Source organism: Trematomus bernacchii, unplaced genomic scaffold (assembly GCF_902827165.1).
Source record: "Trematomus bernacchii unplaced genomic scaffold, fTreBer1.1, whole genome shotgun sequence".
NCBI lineage: Eukaryota > Metazoa > Chordata > Actinopteri > Perciformes > Nototheniidae > Trematomus > Trematomus bernacchii.
In genome coordinates, this window is record NW_022987739.1 from 21787317 (window position 1) to 21812666 (window position 25350).

Consider the following 25350-nt stretch of genomic DNA (forward strand, 5'->3'; position numbering starts at 1 on the left):
ATGTTTTAACCATATTTTTTATTGGGTATTGGAGATGGCACGGTATAAAGCATCAACATCAACTTTTAATCTTAGAAAAAATATTTCAGTCTGAGACACGGTGACTCCATCATGGTTACAGTCTAGAACTTTCTTGAAACTACCCAGTTAGCCTCTTGCACACTCCCTGTTGAGTAGCCATATGTGATTAGCATAACCAGCCAGACTGGGACTGTCCTACACAGTAACAATGAAATCAACTCATTTCGTGTCTTTGCGATTAGATGAACATTGGTGAAGCAGAAGTAGGAAGTGACACCGAAATAGAGCGATGAGTAAACCAGTGAAGTGATCAGTGAAAAGAAACGGCCATAGTTCATTAGCTGATCACACATAGATAAGATAAGGAAAAGTGCCAGATAGAGTGAAAGGAGTTTATCTCTTAACAGGCTGGATGCAAGAGGGCTGGAAGCAGGTGAGCTGGAGCTGCATGCTGCTCTTAAACTTGTTCAACAGCTCTTCCAACAACCTGGTGGGGGAAATAAAAACATGTTAAATTAATCTTTAAAGCACAAAGTATATGTCTAAACGAAAAAAATATAAATGTTACGAGTAACCCACTTCTTATCGGCTCCGCTGTGTAGCTGAGGAAGGGCGTCCAAAGCCACTTTGAAGCTGGCACTAGAAACAAGACGCCCAGTTGAAAAATGACAAGAAAACAACACATTGATGAACAAGAGAAAGCAAAAAATACAGTTGTAAGTCTAAGCATGCACACACCTCCCCACATGTATGCACACACACACATATGGGGACACCACAGTGCGTGCACACAGCAGAACCAGATTACTTTCACTTCCTTTCCATAGCCCACCAAGTAACATAAATAGGGATTGTAGTGAGGGATGTGCGACTGCTAAGATTTATGTGTGTGACACTCGCTGCCATAAATCACTGGGCAAATGTGAACGGGTGTGTGTGTTTAACTTACTTGCTTTCAGAGTTTAGGTAGGCACCAATGGCGTCTCTCAGAGCACAGAGTTCAAGACGAGCCTGAAGGGTGATGGGGGGGGGGGTTTATAAAAAAAAGAAAGAAAATCAAATGAACGTCTAACTGTCAGCAGTTGGCAGCTTGAAGTGAAATATGGCATTATCAGGAACGACAGGTAAATCCCCCAACAAGTGTGATGGTCCACTTATGAGTCAGGGTCGTACTATGAGTGATAAACGGCTCTATAAATGTGTGTGTGTGTGTGTGTGTGTGTGCGGTGAGAGGTGTACCTGCAGGGCTCCGTTCTTGCTGAAGGATGATACACATTGCATAAGACGACACATCTCGTCCGCAACTGACTCGACAATTTTAGAAAGAACCCGAGGAACCAGGTCCTTAGACACGGTGAAGACCTGAGAAAGATTAAAGCATGGAAACTGCTGGTTCGTACAGGGATTGATCAAAGTAGAATCAACAAGACAAGGTTGTATTTACCTCAGCATGAACTGTGATGATGTTGACCAGAGCTTCCTTCAGGTAGTTCCTTACACCTGAGGCAGAAAAGGGCAGAACATGAACATAAATCCAGATACAAGGGAGGATATTATGCTAAAAGCTAACTGGACGCAAGTTCATATCACCATGCAGATACACATTAGGCTTAAACCCAGAACATGGGGGAAAGTTAGCAAGTCAAAGAACTGAGAGTGTCAATCTTCAGGCACATCTACAGTAAGAGATCCAAGGTCGAAATGTCAAAATAAATGGTGTAATTTTACATGTGTAAATTGATGACTACAGCATGTGTTTTGCCCTTTCAGGATGATTCCTAGCTGTGATTGAGGGCATGAATTCAGTTCTGCCGCTCCTGGCCGTTTGTTGGTGAAAGGATTTTCCTGACATTTGGATATCTCAAAGTAAAAGGTTTCAAAGAAAGTGATACCAAAACGCAGGACAGGAGTTTTTCTGCCACATTAAAAATGTGTATACGAGGAAAACCCAATAACCGAGTGGTTAGTGCGGACGCCATATCGAATGGCCCGATCAGCAGGTGTCGAGTTTGACTTCTCGCTGGTGAGACCTTAAGCTGTGTATCATTCCCCGACTCTCTCTCCACTATCACTGGCAAATAAAGGCATACATTTTTGTATTTCTGATTTTCATTAGCGTTAAAAAAAACAATCAGATTTTGTGCCTCTACTGTGACATGTTTCCATGCTTCAATGTTCAAAAAGGTCTTTATTTTTCTCATACTGCCTGTGCTGCAGCACCTCTTTTCACCCTCTGTCTGAAACCAGAGCCCAGTCTGCTCTGATTGGTTAGCTGGCCGGCTCTGTTGTGATTGGTCACAAGAGTGTGGGAGAGAAACTCCCTCTGGATGGAACTTTTAAATGTGAGCCTCTGCAGACTATTTACAGGCACACAAACCTACATAACAAACTACAGGAAAGGGAAACCCCCAAGAAGCATAACAGGGCCCCTTTAAAATCAAACATTGTTTCTCTCTACTTTACTATACCAATTTCAAAATATTCGGATTAGGTAGAAACTATTTAATTACTCAAGATTATGATTTGATTCAGGGAGATGAATTTCGTTGTCCACACTGAAAGTAACTTATAATGTTTTCTACCGCACTTTAGGCCAAATAAGACAGTGCAGTCTGCCCACACCACTTTCATGTTTCATTTTACTAGATAACATCTGGTATTGTATATACTGAATACGTACGTGTGAATATACAACAGTACGTGGCGAATGGAAGTGGCTGTTCAGAGAAATCTTAAAAGATTTAAGATATTTATCAGAAATATTGACGCCGCATTCATTCATGATAGAAAGGTCACTCAGGGAGGGGATGTTGTTATTATTTTGTATTGCTTCATGGTATGTTTGCCTCTGAAAAGAGTGATAAGCTGCACGCAAAGATCAAGATAATGCAAATAAATGGAACTGGAAGTGTATTATTATGACTTTAGGCTGTTCTGTGAGAAAAAGATTAAAATCTAACATTTAATACCTTCTAACAACCAGAAGCAACAACAGACCGAAAGTAGTGAAACTGGATTTTGAATGCCTTGCTGCAGCACCCACACACCAAATGCAACAAGTGAAAGTATCATATCCTAGAACTGCGGTTTGGATTCCAAATGTTCCTGTTTCACATGCGGCCCAAACACACACCAGCAGGAACAAACCAGAGCCAACCCTACTTTCGTTCATTACAGCCTTTTGTGTGATGATCTGCTGCCCACCTAGAAACACTCACACATTGCTATTGTTGCCTCACATCCTGTGCTAAGGTAAACCACATATACGCATTTAAGTTTCACCTGGGTTTTCTGCATCTGATGAGAACAAGTCAAACACATGTGCACTCCCACAGCATGACACAAAGACCAGGAGACATTTAGGGGGACCAGCAGAGAGATCTCAGGGGTGTTTACAGTAAGCCATCAAAGAGCCGTACTTTACACACGACACACAACAACCACAACAAAAAGGTCAAACCAGAGACGTCAGGTTCTCATCCCACAGGAGTGCTAATTTCTGAGATGAATGGGGTCAGATAGTGGTTGCCGCTGGGGATTTTCCCTGTCATCTCAGACCCTCCAGGTTTTATCATGGCGGTGCAGTACCTGTAGGTGTTTGGCAGTCCCTCCAGTCAAAGTACCCGGCGTAGATCCCCGGCTCCAGAGAGCCAGCGATCGGGTCGGCACGTCTCTCGATGTAAGCCTCAAACAGTTTTCTGTCCAGCCCTCGAACCGCATCCATACTCACCTGGAACACCAAGAAAAAGTAATGTTACTTAAACAAAGTGGAAATATACAAGTACACAATGTATCTTTATGGGGCGGCAGTATCTCAGTCTGTATGGTGGTCAGTTCAAATCCCAATCGGACCGAGTATAGAGAGTGGAATGGTAAATGGAGAGGTGCTAGTTTGTGTCCTTGAGCAAGGCACCACCTTCTCTGGGCGCCTCCCCCTCGGGTGGACACCTCTCCAATAATGGGTTTAGGTCCTGTTTTTGCATACGTGTATTTTGGGCCAATGTGTGTGATGTGTAAATTGAATTTCCCCTCTGGGATTAATATTAATATTAGTGTATTTGTATCGCCAAGTTTAAGCAGGCGATAAAACTGTAGGAATAAATATATACCTCATAATCGATCTCATATGATTATCATTGTGGTCTTACATGTCTTAAGATGTATTGTACACATCTGTCGACATATAACAGATGTGTGTGTATGGCTTGATATCATATAATAAAAACTAGAAGGGCAACAAAGGTAAACCAAGGCGAAAAAATTAATTAGTGTTTCTCTCTTCTCAAAACTAAAAGTGTTCCTTTTTTTGGCCCGAGCCACAACCCTATACTAAGTTTCACGAAAATCGAGCGGGTATTTTTTCCGTAAACTGGTGTTCAACAGACAAACAGACCTACGGAATAAGTCTATACTTCCAGTTGGGATATAGATGGGTTGGTACAAATGACTTAGGCCTTCTTTAGAGAGCTTTAATGCCTTAGCTGGCAAAGAGATTTACAATTTTCTCTCATTTACCTACTCTTCGACTAAAGCATTCTTACTCACAATATGACAAATGTATCTAGATAAATCATAGAAAAATACAAATAAAATGTGAATGCTATCAACCATGAACCACCCAAAATGTGTAAAAAATATGTTTTATTTGCATTTTTGATTGTTGAATTAACATCTGTATCTGATTGGAATTAGAATAGTCTTTGTCATGTTTTGGTAACATCATCTCAATAACATTGACTTGTACCTATGCAATGAGAGATGCATAACCTTCACGTCAAATGGAACTGCTTTAATGCTGCCTTTATTTACAGAGTTAATTGCACCATACAGTGAGGCAGCTGTGTGATAGATGCATGATGGGAAATGTTATTTTTAAAACCTCTGTTTAGTTAAAACTAATATCAGAATTTCTAAATAATATCTTGCTCTCTAAATACTAATAATTGCTCTCTACATCATTGAATCTTTCAAAGAAATCGAGTTTACCGGTTATTACTGGAAAACCAACCGAACTCTTCTTTGCTTTGTGAATCAGCCATTAGTCATTGTGAGAGTGTGTGAAGAAAAGAAAGGAGTGAAAATGCAGAAGTGAGCTTCTAAGACAATGACCTTTACTTTTTTTTTTTTAAAGAAAAGAGTCATACCTTCAGGGTCTCTTTGATGTCAATGACAACCCGACACACTTCTCATCAGCATCATGACACACAATGAGGACTCAATTGGTAAGAAACAGAGTTTTAACTGACCCGTGTGATCTTCTCGGTGCCTGTCAGGCCGTGTTTCTCAAAGTAGTTAGCCAGGTTCAGGAAGGTGTGTTTCTCCAGGTAATGGCAGTTACTGAGGATGATCAGTAGACGCTGCTCCTATACACACAAAACACATGTTTCTACCTTAATACTTGCAAGGACTCTCATAAAGAATTTCCCAAATTGGGATAATAAAGTATCTATCTATCATAGCCCCTGACTTTAACCATCACAACTACATGCACAACCAAAACCCTAAATCTAACCCTAAGTCTAACCTTACCCTTAAATGGCGAGCACAAGAACATTTTTTTGCTATTTCCTAATGTATCTAGTCTAAAATTACATAATTTCATGATGCTTTTTGAAAATCATGTAACACAGTCCACACCGATTCCACCCACATTCCCCCCATGTTACATACAGCATGTGTTACAGCCATATTACACCGATGTTGCACCCATGTTACACACATATTGCACTGTTTTACACCAATAGAGCTCGTTATTACACCGTCATTACATTCATTGCCTGATAATCAACTTCGTGAAAATGTTTAAAAGAATTCAACAGAATCCCCCAGGATACAGTAACTATTGAACAGCCCTTTGAAGGAGTGAGGATGTCCTTCTTTTCCTTAAATGTCCTCAACTTTATATAAAATATGTACCAACTTCCAACTCAAAATATACCCACTTAACTAGAATGTCTTTACTTTCCAAAAATGTCCTTACTTTTATAAGTGTCCTTCACTGACTAAAATGGACTGATTTTGCAAAAACGTTCTAACATTTAGAAACTTTCTCAATACTAAAATGCAATCACTTGGAAAGAAATTCCTCTTTTTGCAAAAATATCCTAAATTCCCCAAATCATCTAAAATGTTTTATATTATTCATGTTTCGAATGGTCCAAATGCGCATGGTCTAAATTGGTACTCGCGAACATACAGCATAACGCAGACACACAATAATCCATACAAAAGATTAGACACGATCAAACGATCACTGAAAAGAGTGACAACTGATCTGTTTTGAAAGCCACAAATCATGTTTGCATTTGAAGCCAGTTATTTTGAATTTTTAGCAAAACTACAGACGAGATAGGAGACTTTGATGGGCGTAAACTGATAACTTTCTAGTAATTCTCTGCGAATGTATGCGAAGGTTTCAAGTAGCTAAACAATAGATATCATATCATGATTGACACCTCTCTGGTCAGCCGCACTTATTCGATTCTGTCTGTCTTACCCTTGCTTGGGCAGGGGAAACCCCAAACGCACCTCGCTCCATTTCCCTTTACCAGAAGCACTCTACGCCCCGCTCTTCCTCCTACTCCTCACCCTCCCCTCCTCTTTAACCCCCTTCACTAACATCTCAAAGTAGTTACAGGAAATGAGGACGTATAGGCTTCTTGTCCACAACCAGGAAACAGCCTGATAACATTTGGTGGTTTGAGTGAGACACTCGTTGGTCCTGTTGTGTAAAGGAGAGCGGGCCCACGCTTTGGTGACGCTGCCAGATGTGGGATTTCAGGTGTATTAACCCCAAACAGTTTAAAGGAAATAATAAAAAAACTCATCGCGCTTACAGATGTTGGGCTGAAGCCCTCGTGAATTCCAGAAAAACGAACCGGTGAGGAGAGGTCCACTGAAATGTTGCTGCACACACAGAAAATATTTATTTAACATATTTTCAGAGTCAAGCACACTATAATATATCATCCCAATACTTACTGAGATGCATCAATATCTCCATCAGTTTTAGTGCTCAGGTGCTCCAAGCAGTTTATGAAAACCTGCATGGAAAATAAACAGAATTATGAAAAATAGGTGCCATACTCATGTCTTACTGTAGGCGATAAAGAGTAAGAGGTGTTTCCATAGATACCGGATATTATTGGTAAGATGTAATAGTTGCATGGTGCATTTACACTGTGAAAACAATAGTGTACTACATGTCACACTGTGTTTGTCGAAAATGTTCGTAGATAATTCCATAACCCAGAACAATTTGCAAGACAGCTATTTACACAGTTATAATGTATACTCAATCCAATGTCTTTCTATTGGGAAATGGTATATACTTGCTCCTAGTGTCGATCTCAATTTGTATTCTTACTATATATACTTGCCGCTAATGTTAATTTTTAAATGTTGTTATATTTGTATCTGTCTGTCTGTCTGTCTGTCTGTCTGTCTGTAAAAACATGTTGTGAATTTTGGAAATGATTACATCTACCTTCGACTTTTGGACTTTAAAACACTCTGGAAATGATCTCTATTTTCTTTAATTTATTGACAGCCACATATGTAATTAATGTTCTCTCAAGTGGCCCATGATTACACAGTACGAATAAGAGCTAAAAGTTGGTAGACTGCATAACAGGCTTTCAGGTTGGCTTCACATCATTTATGTGATGGTGAAAACCTCCATGATTTAACCATATTATTTGTTGTTGTTTGCTGCTGATAGATCTTACCTTCATGATGCCCACACTGAGCTCTGTGGCCTGATCCTGGACCTGGTCTATCTGCAGCACCTGAACACAACACAGTGAGGCACATCAGGAGAGTGCTAGTATCCTCTTCAAGATACTTACAAATCAGACAATGTGTTATTCTATGGAGTGTTTTATTGGCATGTTAAGCAATGTGATCTGCTATCCCTGTTTTTTTAATTGTCCCTATAACAGAGCAGTATCATGACTGTTTCTTTATCTGAGCACAGTCTCCTTAGGTTGCTTTGCAGTTTCTTTATTAATTATAGGACATTGGTGACTCAAATCATAATCAGGACTGCTTTACCCACTGATCATTCTCCATCTGAGGGAACTAGACGGGCACCTAAGATTAATGACTGCCACAAATGCAAATACTAAAGATACAATCAGAGCTTGTTTGCAGTTACATCTCCTTAAATACAGCTGCAGTCGGGATTGCAGAGGATTAGATTGAGGAGACTTGACAATGTTATCGCTTCAGTTATTCATCCTCTTCTTTGACCCATGCTCAGTGGAGCAACGGAGCAGACATATTGAGTATGAGCTATTCAAAGTGTGATAGAAACAAATGATTATGTTTACATTCATATACAAAGATTCAATGATAACCAATTAGTTACTTGAGTTAATAATAAATACTTGATAGTATTTGCTTGCTGATTGCAGGTGATTTTCTCACATTCATTTCTCCTTGTTTGATCTCCAGCGGCTCTTTGAGGGACTGCAGCATCAGGATCATGCACTGCTCAAACTGGGAAGGCTGCACAAAAACATGAGGAGAGAACATCAACATAGTTTACAAAAACGGACTCCTGAGAAGAGGCTTACATTTGAATCTGCATGCTAAGTAAGGATGCAAATACATTATGTGGAAATAAAGTGAAAAACTAAAGAAACACAAATGATATTTTCTTTAATCGTCAGATAGAACGCTCTACTAGACACTCACATACACACATTTTGGAAATGTCATGTTTTTGAACAGAAAAGGAACTAACAAAGCAGCTGAATAGAAATGGAATTGTGTCTTTAAATGTGTATCCAACATGTTACTAACTATAGATAACTTGAGTATGTATTTTATATCTTATTATGAATCTGCTTTATGTATTTACACATCCTTACCAGGCTGGTAATTCCCTCATTATCCACGACCCAGTCCTCCTTCTCAGCGAGCCTCTTGACATCTGACACACAGATATAAAAATGAATATGAAAAATTACTAAAAATGTCTCCACAGTTTCTCAGATAGAACATTTTTTTTAAATATATGATTGCTTTCACAAAGGGGCAATAGAATCAAAACATTTGAATTTATTTTCTGAGTGAAAACCACAAGATGATATTAAAATAAAACGTTTCTTGACAACACCACAATTTGATGAGTGTGTGCGGAAAGTTAAGTGAAAACCAGTCACTCTTCTCAAAATGACCATGACCAACCACAAGTGAAACCGAGCATGTCTGGTTTTAGTCTCATAACACTTTCTCCGTTACAATCCTGGAAGTTGTGTGAGGTAAAGGTGACAGTTAAAGTCAATGACCTCCAAATACTCCAAATAGAGGAAGACAGCAAGGACAGATCTGAGTGGGTTTTTGCAGAAGAAGATCGATTATATAAATCTTCAGTTTGGACCGTGTCCCAATTCCATATATCCAAATATTTGATACAGTGTTTACTTTATATATAATAGTACACACTAATGGTTAAACATGTACAGTTTTATCGCTGACACTAATGTGCTCTACCATTCTGTGCAAACAGGACATAATACAAAAACATACATCAACCAAATTGTGACTTCAGTATGACACAGGCATTACACTTAACAAAAGAGAGCTCCAAGTGTTCCTAAAAGAACACATGTATTCTTTAGTTTCCCAAGATCCTCTTGTTTGAACTGTGATCAACATTTATCCATCAAGTCTTGAGTTTTCCAATGAATTAGTAGGTTGTTTATAATTTGGACAAAGCTCTTGATTTTTATTGTTATGTTTTTTATTTTAAAAACAAAATTGTTTTCATGTAGTGTTTAAGCACTTTTTACAAACTAACATGATATGGGTGCACAATCAGCTGCTTTTATGCTTATATGTAGAATAGAATAATATGGAATAAAAACAAAAAGTTACAATAATGTTTTTTTATACTGTCATTAATAATGATCAGAAATAAAGGAAATAAAAACCAGCCATAAGGACATTTAAAGGAAATTGCTATTGGTGCATCTCCAAACATGACATGCGCATCAGGTCATTACTGATCATTTGGAAAAACGTGTTCATTTTCATGAGGATCACCAACCATCTGCGTTAGAGCCATTTTTACTTTAAGATCATTATGGTGTGAATATTTGGCTTATTAGTATAAGGCTTTAGATTAAACTAATTATACTATTTATTTTTGTAAATTACACTAGGGTTTAAAAGATGTTAATTTAGATGATCAATAAGTTAATTCAAGTTTCCCTTTTTAGCTGTGAAATGTGCGCTGTCAGGGAGGATATGCCATGCATGTCTATATGTCTATATATGGCAGGACACATTTCATATCCTCTGCTCTCCATCACTGTTCCAGCTCTACCAGCCTCCCTTACCCTCAGTGGTGTGCAGCAGAGTCACCATGAGGCAGTGGACTCTCAGCTCCAGCAGCAGATCCTGGATCACCTGCAGCAGGTCGTTAGGGATCTCCAGAGCAGACATAGCCTCGTGACAAGCCCTGGACGAGAGAGGCAACAGAGAGGGGTCTTTAAATGGTGCGAGGGGCATGAAGTTAGAAATAATCCTGCATCTAACCATGTGAAAGCTGGACATACTAAACATATCCCAACCTGACGGTGTGTATGATCTGTGTGAGCCAGGCTCCAGTCAGCTCCGTCTTGTTCTCCCAGCCTCCGTAAAGACTCAGATCCCCCTGTGGCAGCGTGGTGGGGAGGAGAGCCCCCCGAACCAGCTTCACCAGCCGATTGGTCATCTCCTCGATCATTTTCTAAACATACAGCGAGATGTACAAACAACAAAGTTTAGGTGTCTTTTTTTTTCGAACCAAATGCATGAGTCAAAGGCTCAAAATACATTGTTTGTAAACAGTCACAATGAAGAACCATACTTTAAAATCATTTTGTCTCTGTCTGGCATTCTTCTTGGACTTTTCCACCTGCCCAGACTTCTCTCCAGTCTGCAGGAAGAAACAAAAGAAGAATAATTGGTTAATATATCTGAAAATAGTAAATGTTTTGGCTTTTACTTTAAGTTCTTTTGTTAGACCAGTAAAATAACGATTCCCTAAACTTAAACACAGTTTGCAGGCTCCCTTAATGTTCTGATAAACATTTAATAAGAGGTCCAAAATGGAAATCCCTCAAAGATATATTAATTCATGCTTGTATGAAAAAGCTGCAGTGAAAGAAATGGTTGGGTATCAAACATAAAAAGGTGCTTGTCCACAAAAAAAAGGCAATCTTTTTGTTGACAGTGTGTTAAATGGAGAGCCTGCTTGCTGTGGATTTCAGAAAATAAACCATACTGTAGCTTCACAGATAAAATGTGAAATACCTAAACATTTTACAGGTGGAGGGAGAAATCTCAGAGAACATTTTTTATCAAACTATCTAAATGGCTGGATATAAAAACATGTAAGTGGGAGTTTGTTATTTGAGTCAGCCATTCTGTTTGTGTTTGTGTACATATTTCTGATTCTATATATTTTCTTCACTGTGAAAGCTTCTCAGGCCTTTACCTCACTGAAAAGACTTCCGTTAACATAAGAGATCCAGAGCTTCCAGAAGTTGGGCAACTGACCAATCACCACATCGGAGAGCTTCTCCACAAACTGCACCTGCTGCGGGGTTTCAAAGCGCCAGGCTGGAACACAGAGACACACACACACACTGTATTACACACACCTCAGAGACACACAGTGCTTTTCTGTGCTGTACTGGGAGGTGATGGGGGACTTAAAGGATGAAGAAGCAAACCGCACAGGCCTGAAAATATCAGAGTGTTTCTGTAATTCAAAAATGTAAAGATCAAGATATTTAACTTCCAGGCACAGCGGCTGTTTGTACTTTTTATCGGATGTAGACACAATGCATGACTCTGTGATTCCCCTAAGCACAAAGTGTTGCAAACACAAACAAACAAATGTAGACAGGGAAGCCCCTCTCGAGCACCAAGTGTGTGTGATTGTGTGTGTGTGTGGGTGAGTATTGTGGTTGCGGTGCTCACTGCTGGGTCGCGGTGTTCGCAGGCTGCCCCCCCGCTGTAGAGACGCAGTGTGACCCAGCCTGCCGAGGGCCGACGGACGGATATCCCCCTCCGAATCCAGCGCTCCGACTCCCACTGAGAGACAACGAAAGGAGAAGAGGGGTGTGAGATGGGGGTGAAAAGAAACACATACTTCAGATATCAAATAAGCCATTTTTCATAATTCCACATTCCTCAATAAGCTCGGCGGGCTTTCACACCAAACAATCCTCCCTGGCCCCTCTTAGCCTTTCTTTATTTGTGTTCTGATCCGTCTCTGCCGCGGCCCACAGCTGAGAGAATGCGCCCTTGTTTCCAGGGTGAGGAAACGGAGCCGTGGGCTTTGTGAGCGCAGGGGTGAGGCGGGTTTACTTTGGCCAAACCGGGCTCAGTTACATCTGATCCTCAGGCGAGCACCAGGGATCCACTAGATGGCAACAGGGAGCTTTGCAACAGAGACGAATGAGAAAGACCTTCTACAACCTCACATTCCTGTCTCAGGTTTTGTTTTGTACATTTACTGCAATGAATCTATGAGATATGTTAACAAAAGAAGGGGTGAAAGTTGACAAATATGAATGAAAGTGAAACACAAGGGGATCAAACTATGAAAATGAAACTTAAAAGACAGGTTCGTGCAACGCTGCAATACGCCCACATGGAGCTTGTCTAAACCAAGGGAGACGGATGGCCACATTTCCAAAACATGTGTCTGACACACACAGAAAAGTGTTCTGGTGAGTCACCGGCTGAGTGGAGTGTGTAAGCAAGTATTGAGAAACCCCCAAGCAAAGAAGGGAACGTGGTTGAGCCTTCCAGCCTAGAAAATATAAGGAAATTCTCGATTGAGTCAGATGTCTGTAAACAGACGAAGTTTGCTCATATCTCACACTCCACGTTGACACACATGGAGCTCTGCAGTGTGTGATGTTTTCCTCTCTTTACAGGGATGAGAGCTGCTGTTGATCCAGGTGTCAGCTGAACCCCCGGCGTCCTCAGAATGCACAAGTGTATGTGTGAGTGTGTGGGATTGTTTAGGTGTGTGTGTGGGGCTGCTTTATGCGTTCAAATAGTTCATTATATTGTTTCTTGCTAAAAGTCTGAAGGTTAAAATATGGGAAGCGCTGTGTATGTGTGTTGAAGATGTAAAGACAAAGCACCTCGGCTCACTTCCTCATCAGGTCCGATGCTTCTCTGCAGGTTCGGAGAAGTTCCTGTTCCCCAAGGGGGTCACTGACCTTGACCACACACACACACACACACACACACCTGCTTTCTTTCTAAACACACACACACCTCACTGACTCCTGTTTGAATTAGTTATTTACCATGCTACAGAATATATGACATACATTTTCACTGGTTTCTACCCGAAAAGTAGAATTATTTTAAAATGTTATATTTTTAACCTGATTTTAAGTACTCAAGGTTTTAAAGGTTGTTACGATTTCCAATGGTAAACCAACATTTTTCTATAGTTACAGTTCTTTAAGGTGTTGACGGCTGAGGAAATATTTGTTGTAACCAAAAGTAAAGTAAAAAATGGGGATCAAATAAAAATCGCAGAATCCCATCAAGAAGAAAGCAACACAATTCCCAGTGTTTGCCCTGCAAACTGTATTTACATTTTTTGATTTGAGCTTTTGTCTTGAATCAAGTTTTATCATAGTTTCCTGGGCTCTTTCAGAATAAACTAATAATCTGACACTTAAACATATAAATAAACATCCTGAATCTCTTGGGGGGGGGGGAGAAAATAAAACTTTAAAGGGGCATTATTATGTTCATTTTTAGGTTTATATGTATATGTTCCCTCTCCTTAGACATGCTTACATGCCCAAATGTTAAAAAAGCCTGTGCTGCAGCACCTCTCTTCATCCTCTGTCTGAAAGCAGAGCCCAGTCTGCTCTGATTGGTTAGCTGGCTGGCTCTGTTGTGATTGGTGAACTGCATAGAGATGTCCCGCCCCATAGCATATCACGTACAATATGTTTGAGTCCACTGGAGGCGTTTGAGGCAGGGGAGGTGTGTGGGAGAGAAATTCCCTGGAGGGAACTTTAGGACCGTTTACATGCACAAAAACCTATATTACGCACTATAGGAAAGGGAAACCTCAAAAAGCACAATAGGCCCTCTTTAAAGTAAAAAATACATCACCCTGCTCTGATAAACATGCAATCACCTAACTGAAGTGTATTCATTAACACGTTCACCCTAGGGTAGTACTGAGTCTAAAATCACAACCGCATGTTTGAGAGTCAGAAGTACGAACACTAGAATCCCAGTAATTGTTCACTGACAAACCCATTTTCCTACGAGTAAAAGGTCCTGCTAATTGTATTGATATTGGCAGATGGAGCGCAGTTGGGGAAATAAGAATGATATAATTGAAGGGGGCAGAGTCAGATTGCAGCACCGGGGCACGATGGTACTGTTTAGACATACGGAAGCAACTTGTGCTGTTATGTTTCGTCACAGGAACGCTGGAACTTCAGGCTCTTTGGCTAAACAGAGATGGATGGGTCTATTTCGCGTTTATGGCAATTCATGGGGTAATTAATGGAATCATAACTCCCCCAGAACGGCCTATGACCTCATATTTTGTACTCGGAAACGCAGGAGAAGAGAAGAAAAATGACATCAGTTACTGCAGACGTGAATAATCAATCACACAGGACTAATCCTTGCAACGTGTGATGCTGACAATAGCATAAAAGATGGCTTATAAATACACTGAGCTGCTGAATGTGATACGAGAAGGAAGAGGAGGCCGCCCGGAATGGGGGGGAGGCTGTGGGGTACCGGTAAGGGCGAGGAAGAGTGGGGTCGGGGGAATGTAGTGGATGTGGTTTTTTATGATGGTGGCTGTTTCAAGGGCTGCCTGGGTGGAGGGATGTTTCAAGAGGCACGGGTTTCGTACTTGGGCGAGAGGTGAGCAGCGGATGGTAAATAGCTACCAGGTGTGTGTGTGTGTGTGTGTGTGTAAGGGGAAATAGAGGGGCTCTCTGTGAGGTGTGACAGCAGAGGGGACAGGAGACAGCTGGCTGCGGGAAAAAATGACAAGAGTAGAAATGAACATGGGCAACCTAACATGTTTATGTTTTGCCGTTATGTGGATGAAAATAGTCCTGACCAGAAAGGCAACAGCGTTGGTCAATTGTTTAAACACTTTTGGGAGTTTTTGGCCAATAGTTGTGCTGTCTTGTTGCTATTATGTGTCCAATACTCGCCCAAATCAAGTCCCCCATGAATGAACCTTAGTCAAGCATCACAAGAAATTACTTTTTAAGTTATCAGCAGACAGAAGTTAAAGGTCACCTATTATGCAAAATCCACTTTTTCATGTCTTTTATACATAAACATGTGTCCCCTCTGTGATAAGAGATTCTGAAAGTTTCAGGAAAAAAGATTTGCTCACTTTTTGTCCCGATACATTTATATGAAAACCTGTCTGAAAAGAAGCGGATCAGATTTTGGCCCCTTTGTGATTTCATAATGTTTTTTGTGTTGCGTAACCATTAGCCAATCACCACCCATGGTAACGCCCCCCCCCCACCTTATCACCTGAATCTCCTCCTTGAGCACCATTAGGCACTTTCACACCAAGTACTTTGCCGTACTTAGTTCCCAGTACTTAGTTCATCAGAACTCTTCAGTTCTGATGAACTAAAGAGCAGATCACGTTCACACCGGAATAAGTTCCCTGAGGGAGGATTAGGCAAATGAAGCCGCTGACGTCACTTCGTCTTCTTCTGCTTTGGGTTTACTGGCAGGCCGCAAACAACTTCACGGCGTATACTGCCACCCGAAGTCCCCGGCCGGAAGTCCCCGCAGTTGGGGACTGGCTTCAGTAGAAGCAGCTGGGACTCCCAGCAGCTTCTACTGAAGCCTTCCGAGTGAATCGCCAGAACGCCGACACCACCTCATCTCCACCGCTCCCATGTTTTTTTTTGTGTTGCCATAAGTTAGTCTCTCTCCGTTAGTGCGCTGGGCTAATGCTAATGCTAATAATGCTAATGCCGGCAAATACAATGGCGGCTTCACAAAACCTTTCCGAGTTTTACGGGGCGTGGTTTGCAATTCGCCCAGCCAATCAGAAATTGGAACCTTTTCCTCCCCAGGAAAGTCCCTGCTCTCTAGCAGGGACTAAAAAGGGGTGAAAAGGTTCGCAAAAAAAAGTTCTAGTTCCAGATATTTTTGGTGTGAACGCAAAATCCCAGGAACTATCGGAACTATTCCTGGGAAAAGTACTCCGGTGTGAAAGCACCTAATGTGTTCTTTTTAACCAAATATCTCTCAGAGGGGCGTTGGGAGTGGCTCCTTATTTTCATCAAAAGTAACAAACAGAGAATCAGCACTTTTGAAACAGGGCTGAAACAGAGGGGATTATGGGATGCTGCAATGATCCGTTTCGTATTTCGAGCAAAACACTTCAGAGACATGTTTTGTAACTGAGAACTACATTATATTGATGAAAAAGAGTATTATAGGGGACCTTTAAAACAATTTCAAGATCAGGAAAAATCTGTTTCTTGTGCCTTGACAACCCCTCCAATTCCACTAGGGGTCTTTATGCTTGCTGGCTCTCTGTTTCAGGTAATCAGCCTGATGAGCCACAACTTGGCCCTATAAAGGCCCAAACCATCCAGCCAGTGCCAGGCTGTTACGGAGCCATTCAGTCAGCCAACAGAGAGGAGCATGCTCAATGTAACTCAACCACTTATTTTCATCTTAGAACGTGGTGTCCAGTACTCTCAAATGATCAGAGTCACTTTTGTGCACAAGCATGCAAGTGACCTGACATTTTGCGTTATTCCACTTATGGACAATTGTCGTCTTTATCAAACCAAGAAACTATCAAGACGCCAGCGAAAAGCAGAGAAGAAGAAGACTGCTAACATGGATGCAGATATATTTTTTTGCTGATGTTTTGATGAGTAACACAATATGTAAACAGAATTGTGTTTATTTATGAGAACAAATCTTCACAGGGTAACTTTAAAACGACCTACATTTACATTTTCCTCAAAGTGGCCTTGTGTGGTTGTACCAATGATGAGTGTCCTCTCTCGGCGGCAGAGACGGAGGTAACGTGACGTCATTGGCAACACCGCAGAAAGTCTAAGGTCGTTGAGGTTCAAACACAGACTGTATGACCTCAGGAATAATGACTGCAACTCAATTTCATCTGCATGTAACAGTCACTTACTGCAGGTTTTGTTTTGTTCTTTAGTGTAAAAGGTCCTTTTCCCTTAAAATCGCTTAAGGTGTCTGAACATAAACAGAGCTTTACCATAGATGTGGCACATCAGGAAACAGCCATGACTCTAATAACATATGACATGTTATGAGTTTTAGGTATACGGACTATGCAGTCATTGCTGTTTATGCAGTGTCAGAATTGTAATGTTAATAGAATAGTGATTATATATAAGGTTACATGCCTTTTACTTGTGTATTAAGGTAAATAAACTAACATTAAATGTACTTCTTTTTTGCAATAAGAAGAAGAAGAACAGGACATTTCTATAAGCTATTTTTAGAAAAGTTTGGTTGCATTTGCTTTGCATGCAACTTCGCTCCCTGCCACATGCTGCTGTGGAATGCATGAGAGGACAGACCGGGGGGGGGGCCATGCCTGACATGATAATCAAGAGGATATTTAGCTGTGGAGAGGCTAGGAGCACAGCAACCCCCCGATCCATCAAGCCTGAGCCCCGGAAACCACTGTTACCCTTAGCATTAGACATGTTTACGTTCCAGCTGCAGTATGTGAAGCAGCCACCCACTCACAATGTATTTGTCCGGGTGTCTTTGGGCGTGTGAGTACGGGTGTAAGAGTGTGTGTGGTGTAAGCGTAGTTTGCGAATCGCTGTTCTTCCCTGACGGTTTCACGTTCACATTTTTCTGCTGGCTGATTTAACAGAGGAACGGCTTAATTGGGGTTAATTGTTCCAATCCATCTGTGAAGCTGTGTGTGAGCGAGAAAAAAAGGGTTTGTATGTGTGCGTGTGCAGTAACATGTCAAGCCCTGAAACCCAAAGCCAAAGCCAATGCTCCCTCACTTTCATCTTATTCATACATTCATGAAAAAATAAACATGCAAGCCTGGAGAAGAGGAGGGAGGGGAGGGAGGGTGGTGACGGAGAGGGGGAATGCAAGCAGAGAGTATGATGTAGAAGCAGCTGGATTTCTCTTCTCTCTGCTACCTTCAGACTCATATGACATCCACCAGCCGTTTGATTGGAAATGCTAAAGAGGGGCTTTTAATCTTCATGTGTAAAAAAGGCCAGTCATTTGTGTGTGAGTTACTCACCTCTCTGGCCACTGATGAACTCATTCCTGCAGTTTTGCATCAGCTGCAGGATCCACTTGTGCTGAGCGTAGATGCACTGCCACGCTGGGTCGCCTGGAGCGTGAAGGTCCGACAGGTACCTAGACATGCACAACACATTTAGATTCAAAGAAGAAGAAAAAAACACCTTTTTTTATACGGAACCCCTGAGAGGCAAGTGAGGCAAGAAAAAAAGTTCAGGTGATCAATTTTGTATTTGTTTTCTCCTGGATTTATGATTTAAGAAAAGGTGAAAGAAGATGGGTTTTTTTCAGGCTCATTGTTTATACATTTCTTTTCTTTTTTTTTTTTCTGTGAAAAGGTGAAAAACGAAATACTGTGTTAGCAAGTTTCCTTATGTTCAGGGTGTTAAAGTTAAATGAAAACTCACCCGAAAGAACATGAATGCTTTTAGTCCTATTTAAAACATCGGTCAATGGTGCAATACAGCCTCTTGTGGCCAACATGAGCCTTACAACAAAAACATACTAATAAAGACGGACAAAAGAAAACTAATTTCACCTGGCAAAACTTTGTTTCCCACCTGGTTTCAAGGATGAAAAAAAGTAACTTAAAACAATTATGCTGGATAAAAAAATGTCAAGTAAAAAGTGAGACCCTTTTTTGGAACTTTTATTTTTCTTCAACTGGTTTACAGATAAAGAAAAATAATTTTACTTTTTGGCAAACCTTTTTTAAACCGGTCCTAATTTATTTACACTTTCTTTGCCCCTCAGGTCTTCCATACATGAATTGCTTAAAGGTACAGTAGAAGTCATCAAACACCAATACCAGGAAGATCTTGGCCCTCAGGATTTAATTTGGTGGGCATCACTCAGTGACCTGTGTGCTGTCTGATGACTCACTCTCTAAACTGTCACCTAGCTCCCTCTACTGTCATCCTCTGAACCAGCTACTCATTTGTTTCTCATTAGGGGGCATCTTTCAGAAGATTGAGCAAGAACCACAGGCACAAACACACACATGCAGACTAGCGCCCACCATCAAGGGCAAGAGTAAACAGGAGCTAAGTGGGCGTTCAGAGCCGAGCCTGACGCAGCAGGATGAAAGATGTTGCCGTGTGGTTAAGGACTGGTCTCTGTGATCCTGACAGGTTGGTCTGAACAATAATAAATCGGGGGATACCACAAGTATGAAAGGGCAGAAGGATAGAGGGGGGGGGGGGGGGGGGAACGCAGCAAAATAGAAACAGATAAAGAGAACGGGACAACACAAAGCTAAAAGTGAACATTTAGAGTAAAGGGAAACATTTTATGGAGGACGAAGTTCTGGTAAACAATGTCAGGTCAAAAAAATCAAAAGGAGTGTATTGAAGGAGGATAAGAAATCCGACTTTATATAGTTCAAGACCAAAGACCGCTCGCAATGTTTAGAAATGGTGTGACACGTGTCAAGAAATTAAAAACTGCCGGATAGTGTTTTAAAAACCAGTTTCACATAAATATAATGAAAGAATTCTGCAAAAACGAATAGAGCTGTGAGGAATATAAACGGATGGTATTAAAAGCCGTTGCTGTATTATGAAGACGTAAAGAGACCTGATGTATCTCTTCTGGTCGTGCAGCGTGGACGGGGTCTGCAGCAGTTTCTCCAGCAAGAGGCTCCTCAGAGCTCCGATCCTCGTCTCCACCTCAGCGTACACTAGAGCGGAGCAACAGACCAAACCGTTGTGATATTGTTTTTCACTTTATGTGATTCATTTGTCGAGTCAAAAATGTAAATGACATGTTTACCTTTTTTGAAAACAGGGACTTCAGTAGGGCCAAACAGAGATTTGGCTTTCTCATAGTCGTTGATCACCACGTCGTAATCACCCTGAGGGAGAAAAGTTAATTAAATACAGCACAAGCAGCTTTTTATTTTTCATTTCAACTTATTCATCGTGAAACAACATTTTATTTAAGCCTCTCTTGCTCTACCCTCTGGATGACAGCCTTCCAACTGCGCCTCAAACAAATATGCATACTGGATGGATGCAATCGTGTAAAGGGAAAACTGTATGAAACACTTTGAAGTAATCACTACTAATTGTATCCATTATATGTGCTACAAGCAAAAGATACAAATATTACTGACGCTTTATTATTTACATATTTGTTGTGTCTTATCTAGGCCCTGGTTTTTTGGGATTATGTTTAGATTGTATTTATGCATCTGCTGTAAGACCACCAGTTTACTGAAAAAGGACTTAAAATAAAGTTAGGTGAAGTTACACTTGCAGATGGACGTATAAAAGCTTGGGAAGCTTTTCATGTGAGATATTAGGTTTTATGATGATTGCTCTGGTTTAATAATAAAAAAGGAATATATTAAAAGACTTATATGTTTGTTATGATTGCTAAATTAACTCAAGATTAGTTTCATAAACACCAAGAGGAAAATAATAATAGCCTCACAGATAACCAGCTCTAAAGGCTATAGTATGCTATAGTAGGGGGGGGTGGGATCTGAGACTGCAGAACAGATTATCACCTCCTCTACCACCCAGAGAGCTGAAGGCTTTCCCTTCTTGACGAAAGATAATATCTGATATCTTACTACACACGGCTTGAATGACACCATTACAACTGAAGAGGTGAGGAAAGGGAAGCTATATATATTTTTTCTTCATACATGAGCTGGTATTAATTTGTACATACGTGTAGTATGTGAATTAGGGGTATGCATTTTTAGATATTTAATGACTCAAATTGGTTTATTGTGGGTCACAATTCTAGAGAAAATCAACCCAGTACATAGGGTTGCCTTTTTTTAGGATCTACTCTAGTCTGCTGTGTGCTGACAAAAACTGTGTGGGAAATGAAGGCACAAAGTTGACTAAAGGGTGAATAGGATTATGAAGGTTTTGATACATTTGAAAAAGGTATACTAAATTATTGTAATAATGTAAACACTCAAAGGCAAATTTATGAGAAAAATAAGCATTTTTTTGTGCTAAACTTGCATAATAAAACCTATAACCTAAATATGTTTTGTATTTTTGAATTATTAGTGACTTCAAGTATAACTAGTACAATAAATACAAATGCTGCCTGATTATTTATACAATTAGTAGGCTTAGGTAAGCTGCCTTTTTATATCTCAGAAAATCTGCAATTTAAAATATAAATTGTACGCTGGTATTTTGTGTGATTTTTCAATGAATTACACAAAATACTGGTGTGTAGGTTTAACAGGTTTTGTGTCTGGAAAAAAGCGTTTTTGGAAATTGTGAATCCTACTTCTTACATGAACCATATTTTCCCCCATCCTTAATGTGGATAGTACCTTTTGAATATTGCGTTCAATGTTGAGTGGCAGGTTGAAGAGAAACTTGAAACGCTGCAGGACGTTGAGAGCATTGCGTGTGGAGTCAGCTTTGTCTTTCCGCCCCAAGACCTCCTGGAAAAGAGTATCTGCAGTATCGCTCGCTCCTACGAGGAAACACAGAAAGAGCGAAAGAATGAGAGGGAGCCAGAGGAGCAGGAGCAAATGAGAAACCGGGATACTAAATAAATAAATGCTGATACCACATTTCCCTTTTAATGTCAGTCTCTGGTTTTATTCCTGCTCTTTGTGTCTGACACAGTAGAGGCTGAGCTGCTAAAGAGAAAGCAACAGCTATCTGCTAGTCGGACAGTTTATTGGGACCTTTGGGCAACTAACCGGCTTCGTGGGTGGCCTTGGATGTGTCGTCAGATAGAAAAAGAAAATACTTCTTCTAATCATAACAAAACCCCGCCCCCATAGCAAAACCCCTGAAGGAATAACAGCATGGGATCCAACAGAGGAATTTTTCTATTTTTTTCACTTGCCAATCGTAGTTGTCATCAAACTAACATTCTATTTTGTGATTGGCTGATTGGTGCTGAGTTTTTAGGGGTGAACGGTGGCCTGGGCCCTACAAGTCTGGGGATGTGGGGATGAAAGCTGCGTCCGGCCTCAAGGCTTATTTACACTAGACTCCGGGAAAAGGACCTGCTTATTGACCCTCCATTAGAGGAGTCACATTATCATGTATGAGATGAGAGGGGGGGGGACACATGATCTGCTGAGGGATCTGCTTGTAATAAATGGGAAGCTCTACAAAGGCATAGACAGAGTAATTAATGGATGGCAAATCATGGTGTGATAAGCTTTGCAGCACAAAGACTGTCTCTTCTCATAATCGCTTTGCTCATTGAGTTTTATTTAACATCAAAATCATGCCAAGGACTTACTGTAACATTGTCAAAAGATGTAACCCGAAAGGGTTTCTCATTTTCAAAAATGATTAAATAATTGATAAGCTTAACTGCAAACAATTGCTTATGAATGCAATGATGTCCCAGACAATTTGCATGAACACAAACACACACCTTCATTCCAAATGTTAGGCTGCTAGGGCAAACACTGTTGGCACTAGTGGGTTAAACTTTATAAAAAAGAACCAGAACTCAAGTTCCATGGCCCCCTACTAACATTCTCAATGGTCAGCAAATGGTAAAAGACCACTGCCATTCACTTCTGAAACACATTTTTTAACAGAGAACGGGATTAAAACCTCCCCCCATGATGATGTGACATAATGAAAGGGGGGCGAGTTTGAGAAGGATTGAAGGATACACTTAAGCTGCTCTGAAAAAGCCAGTAAGTAAGCATTGAGTTGAGATTATTTGATCAAATGTAAAAGTTTTGTATTCTTAATATAGTCTTCCTAATATATCATAATTAATTACCTGTAAAATGTCCCTCTCTGAATTCTATCTTGCGAATAAAATAACATGTTTGGTTAACATTAACAAAAACTAGTTGAAAGTAAAAAAAATAGCCAAAAGGGTGCAATGATTTGGAAGTTATAAATAAAGAACTTAAATAAAAAAATGATAAAGAGTGCACAATAAGTGATTGTTAACATAACTTGCTTTGCTAATACATTATGTTATTTTTTAACTGACATAAATAATGGGTTCCTTATCATTTAAATACTACATTTTTCATACAACTCGATCTGACTGGAAAACAATTAAACAACTTAAAATATAACAGAATTTATAATTTCCTCTGAACTCAAATTGGATTTGATCAAACCAGCTTTTGATACATTAGACATTTCATTGTCATTGCCTATCAATGCATTTATTGACACATCAAATGGGGATTTTACGTGCTTATCAAAACCTGAAACTGTACATTTACAATTTCTCGTGGTGCTTGACTCTAAATCAAAGATGCTTACTGTTCAGGATGTTTTCTAGTCGTTGGGTCATGGATCCCTCCACTCTCTCTGTGCCATCAGACTCCAGCCTCTGGTGGATCGCTGTAACACAAACGTCAGTTTTATTTTGTATTGTAAAAGACTGTAATGGACAATATACAGTTAAAGCCACGGAAATAAAACTTGAGAAAGAATAGCATTATGTTGATGTAGGAAGTAATGTAAAAAAAGTGGAAATGGTTCTCTACGCTATAAAGCAACTCACATCCAGTCTCCTGAGACAGGAACATTTTCAATTTCAGGAACCGAAGGTAAAACAATAAACAGGCCCGACCCCAGTGATAGATGGGAGATAACCTCGCCGGTTCTCCGCCTATAGATGCTGCTATTGAACCTAACCCCCCCCCCCCCCTCCTTCGGCCTGTTCCCACGCAGTAAACGACGTGACCCTTTCCCAGCGGTAACTGTACTGGATCAATTCACCTCAGCAGAGCCATTAACAGCACGGTTTTGTGGTCTTGGGACATTTGGAGCCCTTTGACCTGGAGGTAATGAGAATCTAAAATGTTTCAACTCTCTGAAAAATAACATTTGGGAGAGCAGAGCAGGAGGTCTGGATGCCAAAAATGACTTGAGGGGGAAAGTAAATCTCTGATGGCTTGTATCCATCACTTAGCATGAAGAGCTTGACGCGGGAGAGGGACTTTGAAACGAGGGAATGAGGGGAGAAAACAGAGAGAGCAAAGAAAAGAGGCAGTGGTGTGGCTACCCCAGTGAATAAATAAATGGTGAGCAGTATTGGGCAGCCGGGCGCTGAGAGCTGCAGTGTGGGTTTATTGACAGAGTGGAATGGAGGTGGAGACGGCTTAGGAGACCTTCTCCTACATACTTGGGGAGCGAATCAAATATGCACCGGGTAGACATCTCAAGAATGAAGTTAAGAGACAGAAACATGGGAGAAAAAAAAGAAGAAATCCTTAAATTTCTCTTTTTTTCCTTCTTCTCTCAGTTCTATAAATGCTAGAAGAGCTTGGACACAGCAGAAGGAGCGGGAGGCAAAGTAAAGGGGGGGGGGGGGGGGGGGGGGAGAGTTCTGTAAATAAATATGTGGGCCCAGTCTGACAGACAGAAGCCTCAAGGCAGGGACTGAGGTATTCCTAAAACACGCTGTTCAAACATGCCATTGGCTAATCAGTACGGACGGCGCTGGCCTTTTCGTGGACCTCTCGCTGCTCTGCGACCGGTACAAAACGCGGCAGGTTCGGATAAAGGCACGTAGACATGGGAGTGTGTATGGGAGAGCGCTGGATTGATAGGGCTGAACACACAGGAAGACACACACACACACACACTGCAGGTCTGCTTCACGTCTCCGCAATACCACCCCTGCCCTGCTGCCAGCTGTGTGTCCTCTGGATCTGTCACACACTGGAGGGCCCATGACGTCACGGCTAACCTAAACATCAGGTCAGAGTCCGGATAACACACGCAGCCCAGACCTGAGGAAGAGCTGCAGCGCCCGCTTTCACTTCCTGGAACCGTTTGAGGGAAGACGAAAAAAAAACGAATACGAATAAAAATACAGTGTCCCTGGATTCTAAAGCTGGAGATGTTTTGACTCCTGCCGGGGCCGGGGGGGCTCAGGGAATAGGCCCTGGGAATATGGCATTTTTGGAACATGGTAGCCGTTCCGTTTCCTGCATCACTGGGAGACTTCCTGTTCGCACAACAATGAAAAACCTCAAATTTCAACATTTGTAGTAGAAACAACCCTGGACTCCCTGACAGACTGTCCGTCAGTCAA

The 25350-nt window shown here is 40.9% G+C and overlaps 1 protein-coding gene across 1 annotated transcript in view; it reads right to left on the bottom strand.

Annotated features, from left to right (window-relative positions):
- Window positions 1-25350, bottom strand: part of exoc2 (exocyst complex component 2) — a 53708-nt gene continuing 28358 nt past the window's right edge. The window contains exons 7-28 of the mRNA XM_034147251.1: window positions 23568-23648; window positions 21638-21783; window positions 20104-20185; window positions 19909-20011; window positions 18332-18450; window positions 11998-12111; window positions 11510-11634; window positions 10880-10948; window positions 10602-10759; window positions 10368-10489; window positions 8895-8956; window positions 8449-8529; window positions 7749-7808; window positions 7003-7064; window positions 6858-6927; window positions 5268-5384; window positions 3610-3751; window positions 1466-1521; window positions 1261-1383; window positions 971-1032; window positions 601-660; window positions 1-508 (exon numbers count right to left, since the gene is read on the bottom strand). Of these exons, the coding sequence (XP_034003142.1) occupies window positions 415-508; window positions 601-660; window positions 971-1032; window positions 1261-1383; window positions 1466-1521; window positions 3610-3751; window positions 5268-5384; window positions 6858-6927; window positions 7003-7064; window positions 7749-7808; window positions 8449-8529; window positions 8895-8956; window positions 10368-10489; window positions 10602-10759; window positions 10880-10948; window positions 11510-11634; window positions 11998-12111; window positions 18332-18450; window positions 19909-20011; window positions 20104-20185; window positions 21638-21783; window positions 23568-23648 (2108 nt within the window). The 3' untranslated portion in view covers window positions 1-414. The remainder of the gene's footprint in view (window positions 509-600; window positions 661-970; window positions 1033-1260; window positions 1384-1465; window positions 1522-3609; window positions 3752-5267; window positions 5385-6857; window positions 6928-7002; window positions 7065-7748; window positions 7809-8448; window positions 8530-8894; window positions 8957-10367; window positions 10490-10601; window positions 10760-10879; window positions 10949-11509; window positions 11635-11997; window positions 12112-18331; window positions 18451-19908; window positions 20012-20103; window positions 20186-21637; window positions 21784-23567; window positions 23649-25350) is intronic.